General features: G+C 43.0%; 1 protein-coding gene across 1 annotated transcript in view; it reads right to left on the bottom strand.

Moving 5' to 3' along the window:
- GADL1 (glutamate decarboxylase like 1) overlaps positions 1 to 17,779 on the bottom strand; it is a 173,543-nt gene that overhangs the window by 97,916 nt on the left and 57,848 nt on the right. The window contains exons 10-11 of the mRNA XM_080934135.1: positions 13,946 to 14,010; positions 13,326 to 13,407 (exon numbers count right to left, since the gene is read on the bottom strand). Coding sequence (XP_080790261.1) covers positions 13,326 to 13,407; positions 13,946 to 14,010 — 147 coding nt within the window. The remainder of the gene's footprint in view (positions 1 to 13,325; positions 13,408 to 13,945; positions 14,011 to 17,779) is intronic.

Here is a 17,779-nt window from a genome sequence, read left to right as displayed (position 1 = left end):
ACACATTTGACAGACACACACACAGACACACACATGCAGATACACAGATAACACACAGACAGACAGACACATACACAGAGAGACACACATACATACACAGAGAGACACACATACATACACAGATACACAAAGGCAGGACAGACAGAAACCACACACACAGGCACACATACATGGACATACACAGATATACACATACACAGCAGACAGAGACAGAAAGACAGACAGACAGACAGACAGACAGACAGACAGACAGACACACACACACACACACACACACACACAGAGTTCTTCTGGTCTTCCAGCTATTTGAATATACCACTACATAATACAATGAAGTCCTTTCATACTTTGCAAGTATCTCTAGATTGTGATTTCCTTCTGTGCTCTTTTCATTTTGAGACAGAACTTCACGCCGTACCCTAGGCTACCCTTGAACTCACTAGTAGCCAAGGCTGACCTCAAGTTCACAACAGCCCTGCCTCACAGGTGTCAGTTAGGGATGTCGACACCCGTCTGGTTCCTGTCACACCTCTCAGGCAGGCACACCCACTGTGTAGCACTCTTGGTTGTACATGAGCCCTCTGTATCCCCACAGCTTGGAAACAGAAGCTTCATGATCAGGGTTCCATTTCTGTGGGCATCAGGAGCCCTACATGAGAGATACGATTCTGTCTTACTGTTTCTGTCCTTCTAGGCAGCTCATAAAAAAGTTGGGAATTCATCTTCATTATATGCCGTTAGCATTTTTCAGACAAGTTACATCTTAAGCACAACTGCTAAGTATCTTGATAAGCAAACTAGACTCATCACCACTGAGACATTGACCAGGTTCCTTCTTGAAATTCATGTGACTAACGCTTTGAATAACCATGGAGGGAAATCCCGAGAAAATAATTGACTTCTTGCTCTCTTTAGCTCTTCTGTCTTGGGCATCACAAAGCTACAATCCCTAACCCGCACCACCCCATCCCCCCACTTTCCATGAGGCTTCAGCCTTAGAAGGCAGCACATCTGACAGCTAGGGAGACACAAAGGAGAAACAAGTGGGTTATTCTGAGATGTCACGCCAGGAGGTGGAAATAAGATTAAGACTCTCTTGTCATGTGGCAACAGAAAAACAAAAGCCAAACGCAGGCAGACATTTGGAATCTTTGAAACAGGCTAAAAGCGAGTTTAAGCCTACCCACAGAGGCAGGTGTGCCATGCTAATTAGAAACTGTACCTTTGCTTCATTAGTCCCCGGGTTTTTTTTATGCCCTCCCCCTTATATTTCTCTCTTTTGGGGGGGGGTTCTTAACTTATATAATCTCCCTGTGTTAGGGATTGTCACCAAGTAGGACAAGAAAGATTTAGTCTTAAAAAAAAAAAAAGAATCCTCTCTCTGGGACAGTTTCAATGACAGAAGGGCACAAGGTCGAATCATTTTGTGGTTATTTCTTAGTGAAAAGGGAGTCATTCTAATGACTGTCATTGAAATGAAGGTTGGGGTTTCACACTGAACAGGGCTGGCTTCCAAGGTGAGGGAATTCTTCACCTGGAAGCGCATCTGAGAGATTCCCACACCCTCAGGGCTATCCAGAAATAGAAGCAGAAGAGATGGGACAGTGGGCAGAGTGCTGCAGCTCATTTAGGCAGAGCATGTGAAGTGCACGTAGCTCCAGTCCCTAGGACCAGGTGGCAATCACCCAAGAGCTCTGCGGGGATTCAAGGATGAAATTAGGAAGCTCCCAGCAAAGATGCTTGATGCAACATTACTGCTAAGAGCCACGGCCAGCGAGCCAGCAGCTGGTGAGTGTTGCTGCTCACTCAAAGGGGTCAAAGGGACCCAGCAACGTTTAGAAGAGCGAGCTTCTCTTCTACTTGTCCAGCCTCATTAGATTGTAAAGCAAAAATAACTTCCTGGGGGAAAGACACTTTGGTGTCTGAGGACGGAAAGCATGAATCATCGGTTTATTACTGGGTGCCTGGGCATCCAAATAACATGCCCGGTGCTGGTACAGAGAAAGGCTGTAAGTGCCAGCCTGGGATGGGTGTGGGGAAGGTGCTGCAGATATGGCCATGAGGACAATACAGACAGCAGTTAGCTCACACCATCAAGAGAAGAGACGGATGTCACGATTTATCTTTGAGGAGCTGGCAGACATGTTTTGAGTGTGTGTTGTACATTCTCTCGAGGCACCCCCTTTCTCTTAACTCCCGTGCTTAAATCCTATGTTAAATGTCTCTAACATCTCTATTTTACCCTCAAAAAAAGACCCTGTTGATGAGACATAAAACGTCAGGTTGTGCAGGAAAAGACAATAGATGATCCTCAGGTTTACGCATTAGTACTTGGTAATGTTGGAGAGATATCCGAATTCAGCTGCTCCTGCAAGCCTGTTCTATTAGTTAATTAATGCATGTTCTGTGCATGCTTATGTGTCTGTGCTTATGAGCCTGTTCGTCTATGTGCAGGTTAGAGGACAGCCTCATCTGTCATCCCCAGCATCCTGGCTGCCTTTTCTACGGAGACCCAGAACTCCCTGACTCAGCTAACCTTCTTATGCCTTATGGGGCTGGATTCAGGTCTTGCCTGCAAAACCTGTACTTTTCAAACTGTGCCATCTCCTCAGCCTAAGAAGTATCTTTACTGAATTTAATTGACTGGCAGGTGAGGGTTTGTACTGTGGAGTAATACTGCAGGGTGAATAAAGCCCATTCTGTCCATGAGAAGCTCGTGTAAGAGCCCACGTGCGTGGATTCCAGGGACTACTAATGGCCTCTGCTGTTGGGTTGCTCATGCTTTATGTTGGGACCTGAGTTTGTCTATGCCTAGGTAGTAACTAATGATTAATATTGGATCGTGTAATCATGGGTGTGTGATAATACACCCTAGGGACTTTGTAAGCAACAGAATTAATGTACCAGCCTCCAAGGAGCCTGGATCAGAAACAAAGCACAGACTCTCATTAAAATTAATGACCGAGGCAATACCAACAGCCAAACACTGAAACCCAGTTGTGTTGGTTTGTTGGTTGGAGACTACAGTAGATTTTGAACACAAGACACTGATGACATAATGCTTTCCTCTTAAAGATAAAACAAGTGTGACTTATTGGTGACTGACAGCCTTGTGCTTTTTTTTGTGTGACGCCTCTGTAGAAGCATCCACAGGCACGGTTGTGTGAAAAGGAAATGGTCTGTGCTTATTTAGTTTTAAAAGTAGATAGTCTGGGAGATGGCTAAGTGGGTAAAACACTTGGTACTCAAGCCTGTGGATCTGGGCTCCTAACCTTAGCATCCAAATGAAAAGCCAGTGCTGGGAAAACAGACAGGAGGATCCTGTGGCCTGCCTGGCCAGCTGATCCACCCCAACCAATGGGTTCCAGGTTTAGAGAGAGACCCTGTCTCAAAATAAGATGTGCAGAAATTAAGGAAGATAGCCAATGTTGACTTCTGCCTCCCCTCCCCACCATGCACATACACATGCAAATACACACATATTAACAGAGAGGCACTTTTCTAGGAAACATCTATTTTGTCCATTATGGATGTGATTAGTATTACCACAGTGATACTGTTCTCCACTTGGACAAAGGACCAGGGAAGCACCATCACAGATGAAGATTAAGCATCCAGAAGATGCTGGGTTCTGGCTGTATTGGGCACGGGAAGCAGGAAATCCCCTGAAAGCAACAAGCTTCTCCCTTCCAGTCACTTCACACACTTGCCTCCCTCTGCTTCTCTTACCCCAGTGAACAGGGCTGCCCCTCTAAAGGGATAAAAAGGCACATGGGCACTCTACATGCAGGGAGACGCCACTGCTCAGGTGGAGAGCAGAAGGGCTTTCTTCACTGAAGCAGATACACTTTGCTCTACTTTCTAGGATGGGAAATCTATTTTATCTTCTCTTCTTTTTCCCCGTGTATTTTTGAATGTGCAGAAGAGTGATCATTGCAGTAAGGTGCTATTTAGAATAGAATCAGACAAGCAGGTATGTACCGAATACCTCATCCTATGAGTCCATCAGAAATTCTGTCTAGGGGAAACCATGGTGAGAGATGGCATTAGTCCCCTCTCCTCCCCTTCATTTTCTACTCTCCTTCACCCTTCTCTCTTCCCTCTTTCCCTTCCTTTTTTCCTTTCCTCCTTGCTTTCTCTCTCCCCTTTCTCCACCCTTGCTTTTCCTCTTTCCCCTTCATCTTCCTTCCTTTCTTTCTTTTATTCTTCCTTCCTTCACTCCTTTCTTCCTTCCTTAACTCCTTTCTTCTTTCCTTCTCTATTTCAACACAGTTTTGCATGACCCACAATACACCCTTAATAGCTGTATGCTGAATAAATTCTCTACCTTTCTTCTTCCTCCCACCCTTTCCCTTTAAAAAACCACCAGGTCTACAGCTGGGCCTCCTCTAGAGAGAATGCAAATGGAATAGAATGAGCCCTTGTCTCTCAGTCATCTGAAACCTTGGGAGCAAAGAATTACATTATGTGTTGCTGTCTTGAGCCAAGGATGATGCCTGTGAGGTAGGTATAGAATATCACCAGATAAAGTTAGAAGGAAGATGCTGTGTCTACAAGAGAACAGATTTCTTGCCTAGCACAGTGACATCCCTAAACTCGACCCCCCTCCAGATGTCAAAGGTTAAACACATATATTCTCTTACTCTCTTAGTGAGAATATAATTAACTTTTGAAGGAAAATTCCAAAACAAGTACAGAAAATCATCATGAACACTGGTCATACTTTTTCAGCTTCTAGGGATTCTACACAGAATGAGCCTCAAAGGAAGCAATTAAATTTGTCATTACCAAAAATTAGAGTGGGGCTGGAGAGGTGGCTCAGTCTTTTAGAGTGTACTCCTTTTGCAGAGGACCTGAGTTCAGATTCCAGCACCATGCCAGACAGCTTACAACCTCCTGCAGCTCTAGCTCCAGGGAGATCCAACACCTCTGACCTTAAGCACCTGTGCTCACATGCAGACAACCCTGTGTGCATAAGTTACTAAGAAGTAGAATAATAAAAAGTTTGAAACACTTAAGGGGTCGGTTATACAAACTACAGCGTATCAAATAATAGGATGCTTTTCAGCTGTTAAAGAATTTACAGAGAGATATAGAACTCTGTATTCATAACTGTGTTTGAAAGGCTGTAAGGTCGAAACACACTTTGTGGATTGTGACTAGGTGGGTACCCATCCATCTAAAGGCACGGATGCTGCCGGAAACCAGCAAAGGGCATCTTCTGAGAGCAGCATTCTGTGAGCCTTCCTTCATTTTCCCTTTCTTTAGCTCTTTGGAAATAGAATTCTCAAGATGGACATAGCCTTTTAAAAATCCATTGTGTTCATGGCTGGAGAGATAGCTCAGTGGGTAATTAAATGTCCAGAACCAACATAAATGTCATCGTCCTCCTGGAATCTCAGCGAGGTGGAGACAGGGACTCTGTCAGCAAGCTGACTGTCTAGATTAGCCAGATTGGCAAACTGTAGCTTCAAATGAGAGACCTTACCTTGGTGTTTGATGTAAAGAGTAGTAAAGAAAGACATTATACCCAACATCAACTTATTGCTACACACACACACACACACACACACACACACACATGCACATACTTGCACACAAGTTCACTGATACACATGCAAGCACATGTACACATACTCACACATACCACACACAACAACAAAAACAGTCCCTAGTGCCATCGTAATCCTTGCAAATAGAAAGAAAGGAAGCTGCCACTTGAGTTTCCTGTGGCTGCTGGTTTCAGCACAAGGCTTTGCAGTTAAGCCAGATGTTGGGGGCAGGTAGAAATGAAAGGGAGGTGCTAACACTCCAAAGGACTTCTGATGAGCTGCTGCCTGCTAACATTTATTTTTGAGTTTTGAAGACTAAAATTTTTCTAATAAACACTCACACATTGGAAGGTGGATATTGAGTTTTTCTTCTGCATCTGGGCCACCGATAGAATACGTAGGCTTTCATTGATGATCAAAGTACCAGAACACGCTCTTTCTTCCTCCGCGGCTGCACAGACGCGTACCTTTTACTCCTGCAGTGGACCTATTGATAACTGCAGATTTCTGGGACCATCTCGCCTTCTTTTCATCCTCGTGGTACAAAGGGGGCGTCTGAGAATACAGCTTTAAGAGTGGCAGTGTGCTTTGTTCCTGCAGTGACCCCTGACCAAGGCAGAGAATTAGTCAGCACACCGCAGCAAGCTCTCAGAATGGTGCCACCAACACTCTATGGAGCACAAATTAGGGAGATCGTTTCTTCACCACTATATGCACTAATTTGCTGTCTTTTAACTCGAGTTAACCCTTTATGCCAACCGCAGAAGGGAGTCTAAATGAAAATTGGCATCCACAGGGTACTAATCGAGGTACCTGAGTAGGTTTCACAATAAGCTCAGTGTTTACTCAATGCAAACGATCACATCTCCCAACTCCCAAAACAAATAATTTGGGGGTGGAAGACATTGAAGATTCTCAGTGTTCTCCCCTGAGAGAGCTAGGCATGAGGCTGTGAGGGTGAAGGGTAAGTTGCAGCAGAGACCTCAGGATGATGGAAGGAAGGCCCAAGAAAGCTGGGGGCAGCATGAGAAACCAGCCCAAGAGGGACCATGTGTCCTACAAGTGTCAGGGACCTAGGAACAGGGCTTTCCAAGCTCCTTGGAGCTCGGATGATGCCTTTACACGTCCTAATACAAGGCACGAGCTGAGCTCCAGGTTTAGTGTGTACCCTGCTGGGTCTCCATGCTGCTCTGCTCTTGGCTCTGGTCTAGTCTCGGCTCCATATCTTTCCAAATTTTGCTTTGCAAGTGAGGATGCTTCCTCTGTGTCATTGTATATTAGATGTATGTAGCTGGATTGTTGATTTTACAGTGACTCGTAGCTGAGTGTATGCCCCCAAATCTTAGAAAAAGACTTTTGAATTTGGACTTTTAAGCAATGTTGGACTCTTAGAACTCTTGAGCCTCTTCAAATCGGACTGAATGCATTTTACATTAGGAGATGACCAGGAACCTTTGGGAATCAGATATGGGATGTTGTGGTTTGTGTCTATAGAGTGTCCCCCAGGCTCATGAATTTGGCTACTTTATCCCCAGCTGGTGGCACTGTTCTGGCACATGGTAAAAACTTAAGAATTGGGGACCAAGAAGAAGGAAGTAGGTTGGAGATTCGGGTCTTTTGGGTGCCCCTTCTCTGACTGCTTTTTGTCACACTCTTTCTGGTTGCTAGTGTGCCACATTGCGGACAAGGGAAGCCACACCCTCCCACTGCTGTGAACTCCACCAGCCCTTCCCACTGGATTAGACTGAAACCAGGAGCAGAAAGTAAACCCTTCTCCCCTTTAAGCTGCTTCTCCCTGGTATTTTGCCACAGCAGCAGGGCAGAAACGGATACAGTGAGGATGAATGGAAAGTCATTCACCGCCGAAAGAACATCATCCCATGATGGGACAGCTTAGAGGTCACTCTGGCATTCTCCCTGAAGTGGTCATAAAAGAACTCCTTAACTTTTCTTCCCTATGTGCGGGTCTTCCTTTCCCAGGTTCTTCCTGGCCGTGAGAGAAAGCTGAGCCAACAGGCCGTGCTGAGCCACCTGTCATTACTCTCCTCCTCTGGTGATACTTCTGTAAGGCCAGCCCCAGAAAAAACCTGTTTTCACTATTTATTCTATAAATTATCATCTATTCTCCTGGTAATTGCTGTCTCCGGAGCTAACTGCTTCAGTCTGCTGACCCAGGCCTAGTCCTGGAAATGGCTGGCCTCCATACAGTCTACTCTAGGCCTAGTATGTTTTCAGCCTCTGAGACTTTCTGCTGAATACTTTTCTCACTTTCTAGCTACTTCTGACTATGGCTGGCTGCTTCAACTCAGCTGTTCTGGCTCAAAACACTTTTCCACACTGACTGATTCAATCTGGCTTCTCTTGGTTTCTCCCGAATTTCTCTGCTTAGCCTCAAACTTACTCTAGCAATCTGATCTGATATTCTGGCTCCTTCTCATTCTCTGGCTCTTTCTGTCTTCGCCCGTGTCTAACTTGTTCTTTCTTCAACCTGTCTCTGTATAATGATAAAACAACCTCCTCCCCTTTCTCTTCACTAGCCCTTAAGTAACTTCCTTTTCCTCTCTCTTCTCGTGAGAGTTGGACATCTCCTATTCTGTCAAGTCTCTTTCTGATTTGTCACACTGTCTGCCATTCAATTAGACATCACTTTAAACTAACTTTATATTCATTGTTTGGGATTAAAGGTGTGCACTAAGGACATTCTGTATTTCAGCCAGAGGGACTGAAGGTGTCTGCTACGGGTGGAGCCACAATACAGCTGGAAACAGGTATTTTCACTAAACAACACAATCATGGTGAGATAAAATATCCTGCACCAGTCCTTCAAGTCTTTTTGCTCTAAAGCTGAGTTGAATTTAGGGATTCACAGTGCTACGCAAAAACTCTACCACTGTGGGATATTCCCCAGCCCTAAGCTGTCCTTTTTGAGGTCCCCCATGTCACACACAACCTGGCCTAAATTTATTTATAAATTTGCCCAGCTCTTTACTCGTTACACTGTCCTTTGCTGTAGAAAACCTGGTTACAAGAACACATACATTTTCACGTATATGTCCTTTCTTCGAATTCATGACATCACTCTCATTCTAACCAGCTTCCTGGCCATTCTGACTCAGCCTTCCCATGGAGGTCTAGCTCTTCTATTCGATCCTTGAAGCTCTTCAAGACTTTCTGGGTAGTTTCATATCAACTTCATATGCTGGAGTCATCTAATAGGAGGGAACCTCAAGTGAAAAAACATGGCCCCTGAAATCTAGTGTAGGCAACCTGTGGTGCATTTTCTAAGTTAGGGATTCAAGGAGGAGGGCCCACTGTGAGTGGTACCACCTTGGTTGGTGATCTTGGGTTCTCTAAGAAAGCAGGAAAATCAAGCCATGAGGAGCAAGCCAGTAAGTAGCATCCTTCCATGGCCTCTGCTCAGCTCCTGCCTCAAGGTTTGAGTTACCATACTGGCTTCCCTCAGTGGACTGTGGGATTCAGGATGTGTTATCCAAATGAACCCTTTACTCTTCAAACTGCTGTGGTCATGATATTTCATCACTGTGATGGTGACGCTAAGACAAAAACAGAAGCCTCGATCTCATTTTATTTCCTTGTTCTAAAGTTCCTCTGAAGGCTTCCAATCACCCTTAAGATAGCCAGTATCCTCTAGATAGACTTTCCTAGCCAATATCAGCTTCTTTACTTGAACAGATTGTATTCTCACATTGTAGATATCCAACACTATAATAAAGAAATTTCATGTTTAAATCCTCCCTCACCCCATCTCACTAAAGAGTCTGAGTAACCCAATTGCCATGTTAGTAGTAAGAGTCAACCTTGACACCTCTCTTCCCTTCATATCTCATAGGTACAAAACCATCCATAGCCCAGTAGAGTTGATATAATGTAGATACAGGATGTCATAGCATATTTTTTTTATAACTTTCTAGCTGTGATGGTTAATACGGATGGTCAACTTGACAGGATTTAGACCCTTCTGGGAGACAAGATTCCGGGCATGTTCTGAGGGATCATCCAGACCAGGTTAGCTGAAATAGGAAGTCCCACCTAGACGGTGAATGCTTTCTATTCTTGAAAAAGATTTACTTATTTTAACTTTCTGTATATAGGTGTTTTTGCATGCATGCATGTGTGTATGTGCACCTCATGCCTGTTTGCTGCCCAAGGAGGCAAGAAGACACGGGATCCTCTGGAACTAGAGCCACCCAGTGGCTGCTGGGTGCTATACCCAGGTCCTCTGGAGGAGCAGCAGTGTTCTGAAATGTCAAGCCACCTCTCCAGTCCCAATACTACCTAATTTTAACGTTCTTTCCCTTTCTAAAGATAAAGCCGGAAATTGTTATGGCGATCTTTAAGTCATGGCGAGGTCTGCCCACAGCTTAAGCTTTCCATTCCGTTTCCTGCTCATTTTTACATTATCATCAGAGCTTCCGTCAGCCCCAATAAACTCCTTCCAGCTTCTGAAATGGAACAAGGACTTTCTTTTCTTAGAAAATCTGCCCGCATTGTTCTTTGCACCTGGGATGCTGCATCTCCCTGCTGTGATTCCAGCACCTTACGTTCTTCTCATATCTGAGGGGAATGCATTCGGCTAGGTACACAGCTTACCCAGTGAGATGGTTCCAGCCACAAGGACATTTCATGTCACTTGAATCCTGTCACAGAGTCTGAAAGCAGGTGTTTGGGAGGTTGTCACAACAATTCAAAGTTATTACCCAAGAGCTAGACTTTCTCCTTTCTTCTTTGACACTATAGACATGTTGTTGGTCTAATCTAAGGTTATTGACTTATTTTCACAAGGTGGCTGCCAGACTCCCATGTTTCTGGTTCTATTACCACTGCGCACAAGTAAAAAAGGACAGGAGAATTTTTATCTCACAAGTATCGTCTTTATCAGAGACTCAAAGCCTTTTTGAATTGCTCTGAATTAAACTGGCCAGATTGATGGCATATAGATCAAAAGGGAAGCTGCTTGGTGGGTACTGGGGATGATAAGAAGAGAACAAGAATGTAACAGCTACCTCAGTTAGAACCAAGGCATCTTGATGTTCTCCAGTGCTCCTCTCAAAAGACCAAGCACAGGGTCAAACAGGTAAGGCTGGCGAGAAGGCTCGGTGGTTAAAGCACTTGCTGCACAAGTATGAGGAACTAAGTTTGAATCTTTAGCATCCACGTAAAAGTAGGGCACAGCACAGTAGTTCTCGTCTCTACTCCCAGCATTGGGGACGGGGACAGTGGAGTTTGGAGACTCAAAGCCGGGTAGTGTGGCAGAAAAGATAAGCTCTGGGTTCAGTGAGAGACACTAACTCAAACAATAAAGTTGAGAGGCAGTTGAAGAAGACATCTCAGTGTCACCCTCTGTCTCGTGCTATCCCATGGTGAGCACATTTGCACGCATGCATGCATGTACAGGAGCACACATCACACAAAGAGGCAAAGAAGCCTGTTCTGTTGACATCTTCTCTGTGCACTGATAAACTTTGACTGTGGGAAGCATCTCTTATTTACTGCCCAACTCCTAGGATGAGCACAGTGTAGGGCCTATGTGGGTCAGTCAAATCCGTTGGTTGAGAGACTGAATGAATAAGCAGGAAGCAGAGAAACACAGAGAAAGCAGGCATAAATGAGGCAGGCACCCTCAAAGAAAACCACTTCTGGAAAGGATTGACACTTCCCCATCTCAAGGCTGAGCTTTCTAATCCACTTAAGGAAAAAATGAGTTTTTCCTCACAAAAACATTGCTTCAGTTGCTCAATTCCTTGCACGGTGAATGCAACTCTGATACCCCCTTCATCATGCTATGGGAGCGGGCACCATTGTTACCACTGCAACTTAGGAAAGAAATCATTTTCAAAACATAAAAATGTAACCCGTACTAATGAAGTGTGTGATTCAGAAGTATAATTGCCTGCTTACGTAAATGTGAGCCGATTCTTTGATAGGCCATTCAAATATGATCAGAGAAGAAAAAAGAACAGAGCAGCTAGGAAGTTATATAAAGAGTATTCAGAAGTTTCTGTCTAAATTTTCCATTTCTGAGAACATCACTCCAACAGATAGTTCGTCATTCAGGTCGGCTGAGGAGGGAAGGAGAAAGAAAATGCCAAATGCCTGGCACACAGTGTGCATCTGGGCTGTTTCTGTCCCTGAATGTAGTCCAAAAGGAAGTTGGGTTTACACCTATTTCTATCCTGTCCTAAATATGCATCTGTGAGTAACTTGAGTGAGTTCTTTGACTCAAAATGGCATGACAATCTTAAACAAGCTCCAGTTATAAATAGTCAACTCACAGCTTTAAAACTTAAACCAAAAGGGTCAAGTGGTAATTAAGACAGTCACATATAACCAAGTGGGAACACTGTTAATTATAATAGATCTGTGAAGACAGTTATCTATAGCTAAACTGAATACAGTTGACTGTAACCAACCCATAAAAACAGTCAACTCTAATCAGCCCTTGAAGATAGTCAATTCCAGTCGACCTGTGAAGACATTCAGTTATTATTAACAACCTATGAAGGGAGTCAATCTGTGAAGAAAGTCAACTTTAACCAGGCTGTGAAGACAGTGAACCATAACCAACTAATGAATAGTCAACTAAAATGAACCTAACAAAACATTTGGAGTAGCTACTGCTGTAGATACAAAATCTTTCTTAATTTTGGGTGGACATTCTGTTTGGCCATGTCAAAATACACAGGGTGCTAACATACAAATATCACACTTATTTGTTGAAGAAAAAAAAAAGAAAGAAAGGAAAGCCACTTAAATATTTCCACATGTAAGAGTAAACCTTCAAGTTTTAAAAGTGTTTTTCATTTGCAATAAAACTCCTTTAAGAAAAATAACAGAAATGACTTTGATGTTGGCAAAGGGAGTCCCCTCTGATGTAAACAGATGGCTGGGAAAGATCACCCACATGCTGAACGCAGATCTTGAGGAGGCATTTCTAAGAATGAAATGGCACTTCTCAGCCTGGGCCACTTCCCACAGGATCCTCATTTAACCCACACAAAGCATGTCGTTCATGCCTCTGGCCAAGAGGAGCTCAGCAGCCCTTGTCCCACTTGCTTCAGTCATCCAGAGTAGCACCCAACATTCCCTCAGACTCCAGAAAGAGCTTGAGAAAGCCACCCCCAATAAGCATGCACTCAGATATCAGTCCTTAACTAATGCCCTCCCGTGGAAACAGACGGCTGAGTCCCCGGTAAGCATATTAAGTAAGGTAATGTGTGACACACATCTGTTCCACTTTCTCAGTGAGCAGTAATTCTGGGATGACTTAAATCCTAGACTCAGTGAGAGGGAGAAAGAGAGAAAAAGAGCAAGAGATATTGAAAGAGAGAGAGGGAAGAGAGGGAGAGAGAAAGGAAGGGAGAGAGGGAAGGAGAAAAGGAGAAAGAGAGAGAGAAAGAAGAGGGGAGGGAGGGAGAGTGGGAGAGAGAGAGAGAGAGAGAGAGAGAGAGAGAGAGAGAGAGAGAGAGAGAGAGAGAGAGAGAGAGAGAGATTTAAAGCCCAGTTTAAAAATATCCAAATGAGGGTCATTTTGCGCTAAAGAATAATTATATAATGCCTCAATCAAATGCACAAGACTACTAGGGAAGTACAAATTACTCATCTGAGTTTACTTATCTTTTGTTTCAAGGTCATGACCATTTCCTGGAAATCATCCACACTTAGTCCAAGACATCAAAGAATGAGCAACAGTGGAACGTCTATACATTTGGAGACTAAGTACATTAGATTGCTGTAAAACCCAGGAAAACTCACAGATTTGTCCTTGACAAGTAGAGCAGAGCACTGGATTCCTGCCATGAGCATCTTGTGTGGGTTCCAGGCCACCGAGTCAGCCCTGTTGTGTCAAAGAAAGAGAGATCAGAGAGGGGCTAGGATAGCTGCTGTAGGGAGAAGGGAAATACTATTGAAGTCTTCCATACAAGTTACTGATCCAAGGGATTCTTCATCTAAGAGATAGGGGCCATTTAGAGGGTGTTTTCTTTGAGAAAAATGGTTTTTTTAGTGGTGTGTGTGTGTGTGTGTGTGTGTGTGTGTAGGCCAGATGTCAAATTTGGCATCATTCCTCAGAATGCCATTCACCATTTTGGTTTTTGTTGAGATAGAGTAGGCTGATTAGCTTTGAATGGCAGAGCAATGAATCCCTGGGATCAACCTATGTCTGTTTCTCCAACATTGGATTACATGTGTGTACTATTACACATGGCAATTTTTCACATGGGTCCTGGGGGACAGACTTGGGTCCTTTGTAAGGACTTAACTGACTGAGTTATTCCCTCATCCATGTTTTCTGAATATCACTCAAATGGAGACATTCCAACAATTGTTTTTTCCCTAAATAAAAGTCAAGGTGCAAAATATGAGTCTAAATTTACCTGTGGATACCATGCAGGAGCCGGCGGTACTTTCTTGACACCAAAGCCGAGCCACCCCAAGAGGCCTGTTGAGATATTTATATACCCAAAACAGTTACTTCAGTGTAATTATTCTACCTGTGAACTGCCATAGGAAACCCACACATGATATTTGGTATTTCATTTGATAACATGTTTACTGACTTGAATTCTGGGGAGTCTGATGATGTGATCAGAACCCCAGTAGAGTAGATGAGTCCTCATTGGCTCGTAGATGTAAAATCACACATCATAAAGAAGTGGGTATATCAATAGCCAATTGAGCTTTGTGTGGACAAAAAGAAGTTACGAAGATGCAGCCCATGCCCTCTTGATGCTTTGGATCGAGAACAGATGACATCTTCGCATTGCTGCTGCATACATAAGTCATGAACCAAAGGCTGGTACTCTGTGCAATGAAGACATTGAGCCATACAGTATAAGCTTAAGGATGTACTTATTCCAGGGTCAGACTTCTCTGTAGCCCTTAAAGTGAACATAGATTCAAGATCCTGAACTCTCAGTAGAATCCTTTCAGTTGCAGCCCTGATGTAGGTTGATGTCAAGGTGATATATAATTGGACAGTAGAGAGTGAGGCAGGGAAAAGTCTAGGAAAGCAAAAGAGGTGGGGAAAATGGAGATTCGAGAGGAGGCAAGATGGAAACAGACATGGATGTTTCTCTTAGTGCATTTCTAGATTGATAAGGTCATTATGATTATTTCTAAGGTTTCTATGGGTTTATTTATCTTATTTATATGGGTAGTTTATATCTTTGTCTACTGGTTGTAAGCTTATTGTGTAGAGGGTTTGTAGATTGAGAATTTAACATATAAACCTGTTTGATAAGTTAATAATTATGGAGTCCTGTTTATACCAGGTAGTGGAGAAAAGTGAGTGAAAAACAACTTGCATGAGCAAGTGGAGTGAACCGTACCTGAGTTCTGAGAGGCAGCATGGAGACACTAAGTTAGAGATACCCCACAGTGCCACATGGACCCACAGGAGCCAGCCCTAGCATAGGTTAAGAGGTTAATAACATTTTTAATATTTACCGCAACACCCTGATTCAACAAAATCCCTAAGGACACCATGACTTCTGCTTTTTGTGATTGCCCAAATCTTCAAGTCAAGAATTAATACACTGGAGTTGTCATTTATTTTTTCCCTACATCCACCCTCTCACTATCACTCCATTCCACAGGCCTCACAAAGACTGGATTTGACTGAGGCTGGAAGCAAGCAAGACATATTGGCCACACCCATTTCCATTCTCCTGTAATTAACCAGCCTAGTTCCCTACATCTGCACTGCCTCTGGCCCTTTGTACAACCCCTGACTCTGCTTCACCCCTAAATAAACCCTATTAAGCCAGATTTAAATTTAAAAATCACAGAAATTTTTTTTTTGGTTCACAAAGTCATTGAACAGCATAGGGATCTTCCATAAACAAATTTGTTTCACAATAGATTTAAATGGAGGAAAAAAATAACCCTGCTAATACCATGACCCTGCTTCTAGCTAGTCCCCTTCCTCAGTTCCTAACTCTAGAATTTACAACATCAAACCAGTCACTTTCTCTCTCCCTAAAAACTGTCATGGAGGTCTTAGTGCATGTTAAGCATCATAAGATATTGTTCTCTTATAAAGTTAGCCTTGAAATAAGGTGAGGGCAAAAGTAGAGACAAGATTTTACAGTCTCCCAAGCTCATGAGTTTAAAGTCAACATGGGGTAAGGAAGTACCTTGGTTGGTTAGAATGCTTGTGGAGAGATTTGGCAGGAATTTGACATTGGGCTAGGACAAGGAAGTAAACTCAGGCAGGAATCTGATTTTAGGCTATAATAAAAAAGTAGGCTTCAGGCAATATAATGCCTTTGGGCTAGGACAGGGAAGTAGGTTCAGATATCGATAAGCCCTTAGAAACAGTGATCATGGGACTTTGATTATTGCCTTGATTGTTCCTTGACTATTTGTGTTTTTTTGTCTTGCATGTTCCCTTAACCTAGAGCTGACCTTATTACTTGCATGTAATTAAAATGGTATAAAAGCAGACTAGGAAAGAATAAACCTGCCTCAGCCTCAGAACTGGCTGTGGAGTCATGCTACAATGCTGTCTAATTGTCTATTTTCTTTTAATCCTCACTAATGCACTGGAGAACCTGTTGACTGTCTGAGCTGGCTTGGTCACACAAAGCTCTGAGATCAATGCCCTGCACTGCATACATAGGGAGTGATAGCATAAACCTGTAATCCCAGCACCTGAAAGATGGGGGCAGGAAGATGAGGAGTTTTAAGGTCATATTTAGCTACATAGCAAGTTCTTAAGATCCTATTTAAAACATAGACATAGAAAGCTTTCCCCAAATCTCCCATGAGAACTGGGACAGCTATAAGAAAAGAGGGGGAGTTCTGGGAGCCTAGTAAATGCCACCAGCCCCTGCTCCAGACAGGTGGTCAGCCTTGAAGGAGTCTCACATTCATTCTCACTGGGAAAGGATGGGGGGAAATATCATAAAACCAGAAAAGTATTTAATGTCCTTTGAAACTTATAAGAAATCAAAGCAACTATTGTGATTTCATCAAGATTTTTAACATTATGGACTGGACTGTGTATAGTGTATGATGTTTCCTAAACATAAGTTATATTCTATTGTAATCAAATGGATTAGATATAGAATTAATAAAAACTGTCTCAATGTTAGGATGTGTTTGTTTCATTAATTCAGATTTAATCCTCTATTCAGAGAGGCTGTTGTTGGATTTAATCTGACATAACATGCCTACTATGTGCAAATGCAATAAGTTGGTGTATCTTGTTTTCTCAGTGAAGTATTTTCTTCAAATTTTAACCTTTAGTTAAAAAGAGATTTTTTTCTTACCATCTATAAATTACAGGTTATGTCTAATTTGAATGCATCTCTTTAGATCATTTCCAATTTCAGAGCTGCTGTAGCTACACTGTTCCACATAAACCTGTGACCTCTATTGACGCTTCTCTAATGAGAGTGGAATATTTAAGGAAAATGCTGGCATATTTGATTGTTTCTCCTTATTTCCATGGTTAACAAAAGTGCTCACTTCACATTATCTCTCAGGACATTAAGTATCTCCACATTTCTAAGGTGATAAAAATCAATAAGGTATAAGTTGAAAAGTGAGCAGATAAGAATATGCAAGCTCCATTGAATGAAGTCACAAAGAATCACCTGAAATATTGCTATGGGTGCGTTAAGTAGGCCTGTGACTCCAGCAAGCCTGTGTCTGGCTCACCCAACATTACCATCTACTCAGTGAGAACTAAAAGGACTCAAGTGCTCTCTCTAGATCAATTTGTAGACAATTGACTTCAGAAGAATAAACTGTTCTGAACTATAAAATTATATATGGTACATCTTCTTAATGCTTGGTCATCTTCCGTTCACTGAGTTACTACATATCTCTTCTGATCATGAAGGTCTTGGCTATTCTCCAGGCTGGGAAGACACAATAAAGCCTCCTGGGCCTGTTCAGTCATTCCTTCTCTAAGGTATATTAAAACCCACAAATGCCTGGCTTCATATAAAAGAAAGGAATAAAGAAGAGAGAAGCAGAAAGGGGAGCTAAGGGGGGAAAGAGGGAGGGAAAGAGAAGAGAAGGGGGAAAGAGGGAGAATAAAGAAAGAGGAGATAGGAGCGGAAGAGGAGAGGACAAGGAAGTGGGGAGAAGGGACAAAAGAAGGAGAGAGAAGGGAGCAAGGGGAGGGAAGGGGAGAAGGAAAACACAGAAGGGGAAGTGAAGTGGAAGTTTCTTTGGAAAGTTAGTTATGTCAAATGATG

This window comes from Micromys minutus (assembly GCF_963924665.1).
Source record: "Micromys minutus genome assembly, chromosome: 21".
Classification (NCBI taxonomy): Eukaryota; Metazoa; Chordata; class Mammalia; order Rodentia; family Muridae; genus Micromys; species Micromys minutus.
This window is presented reverse-complemented; position numbering and strand designations above follow the sequence as displayed.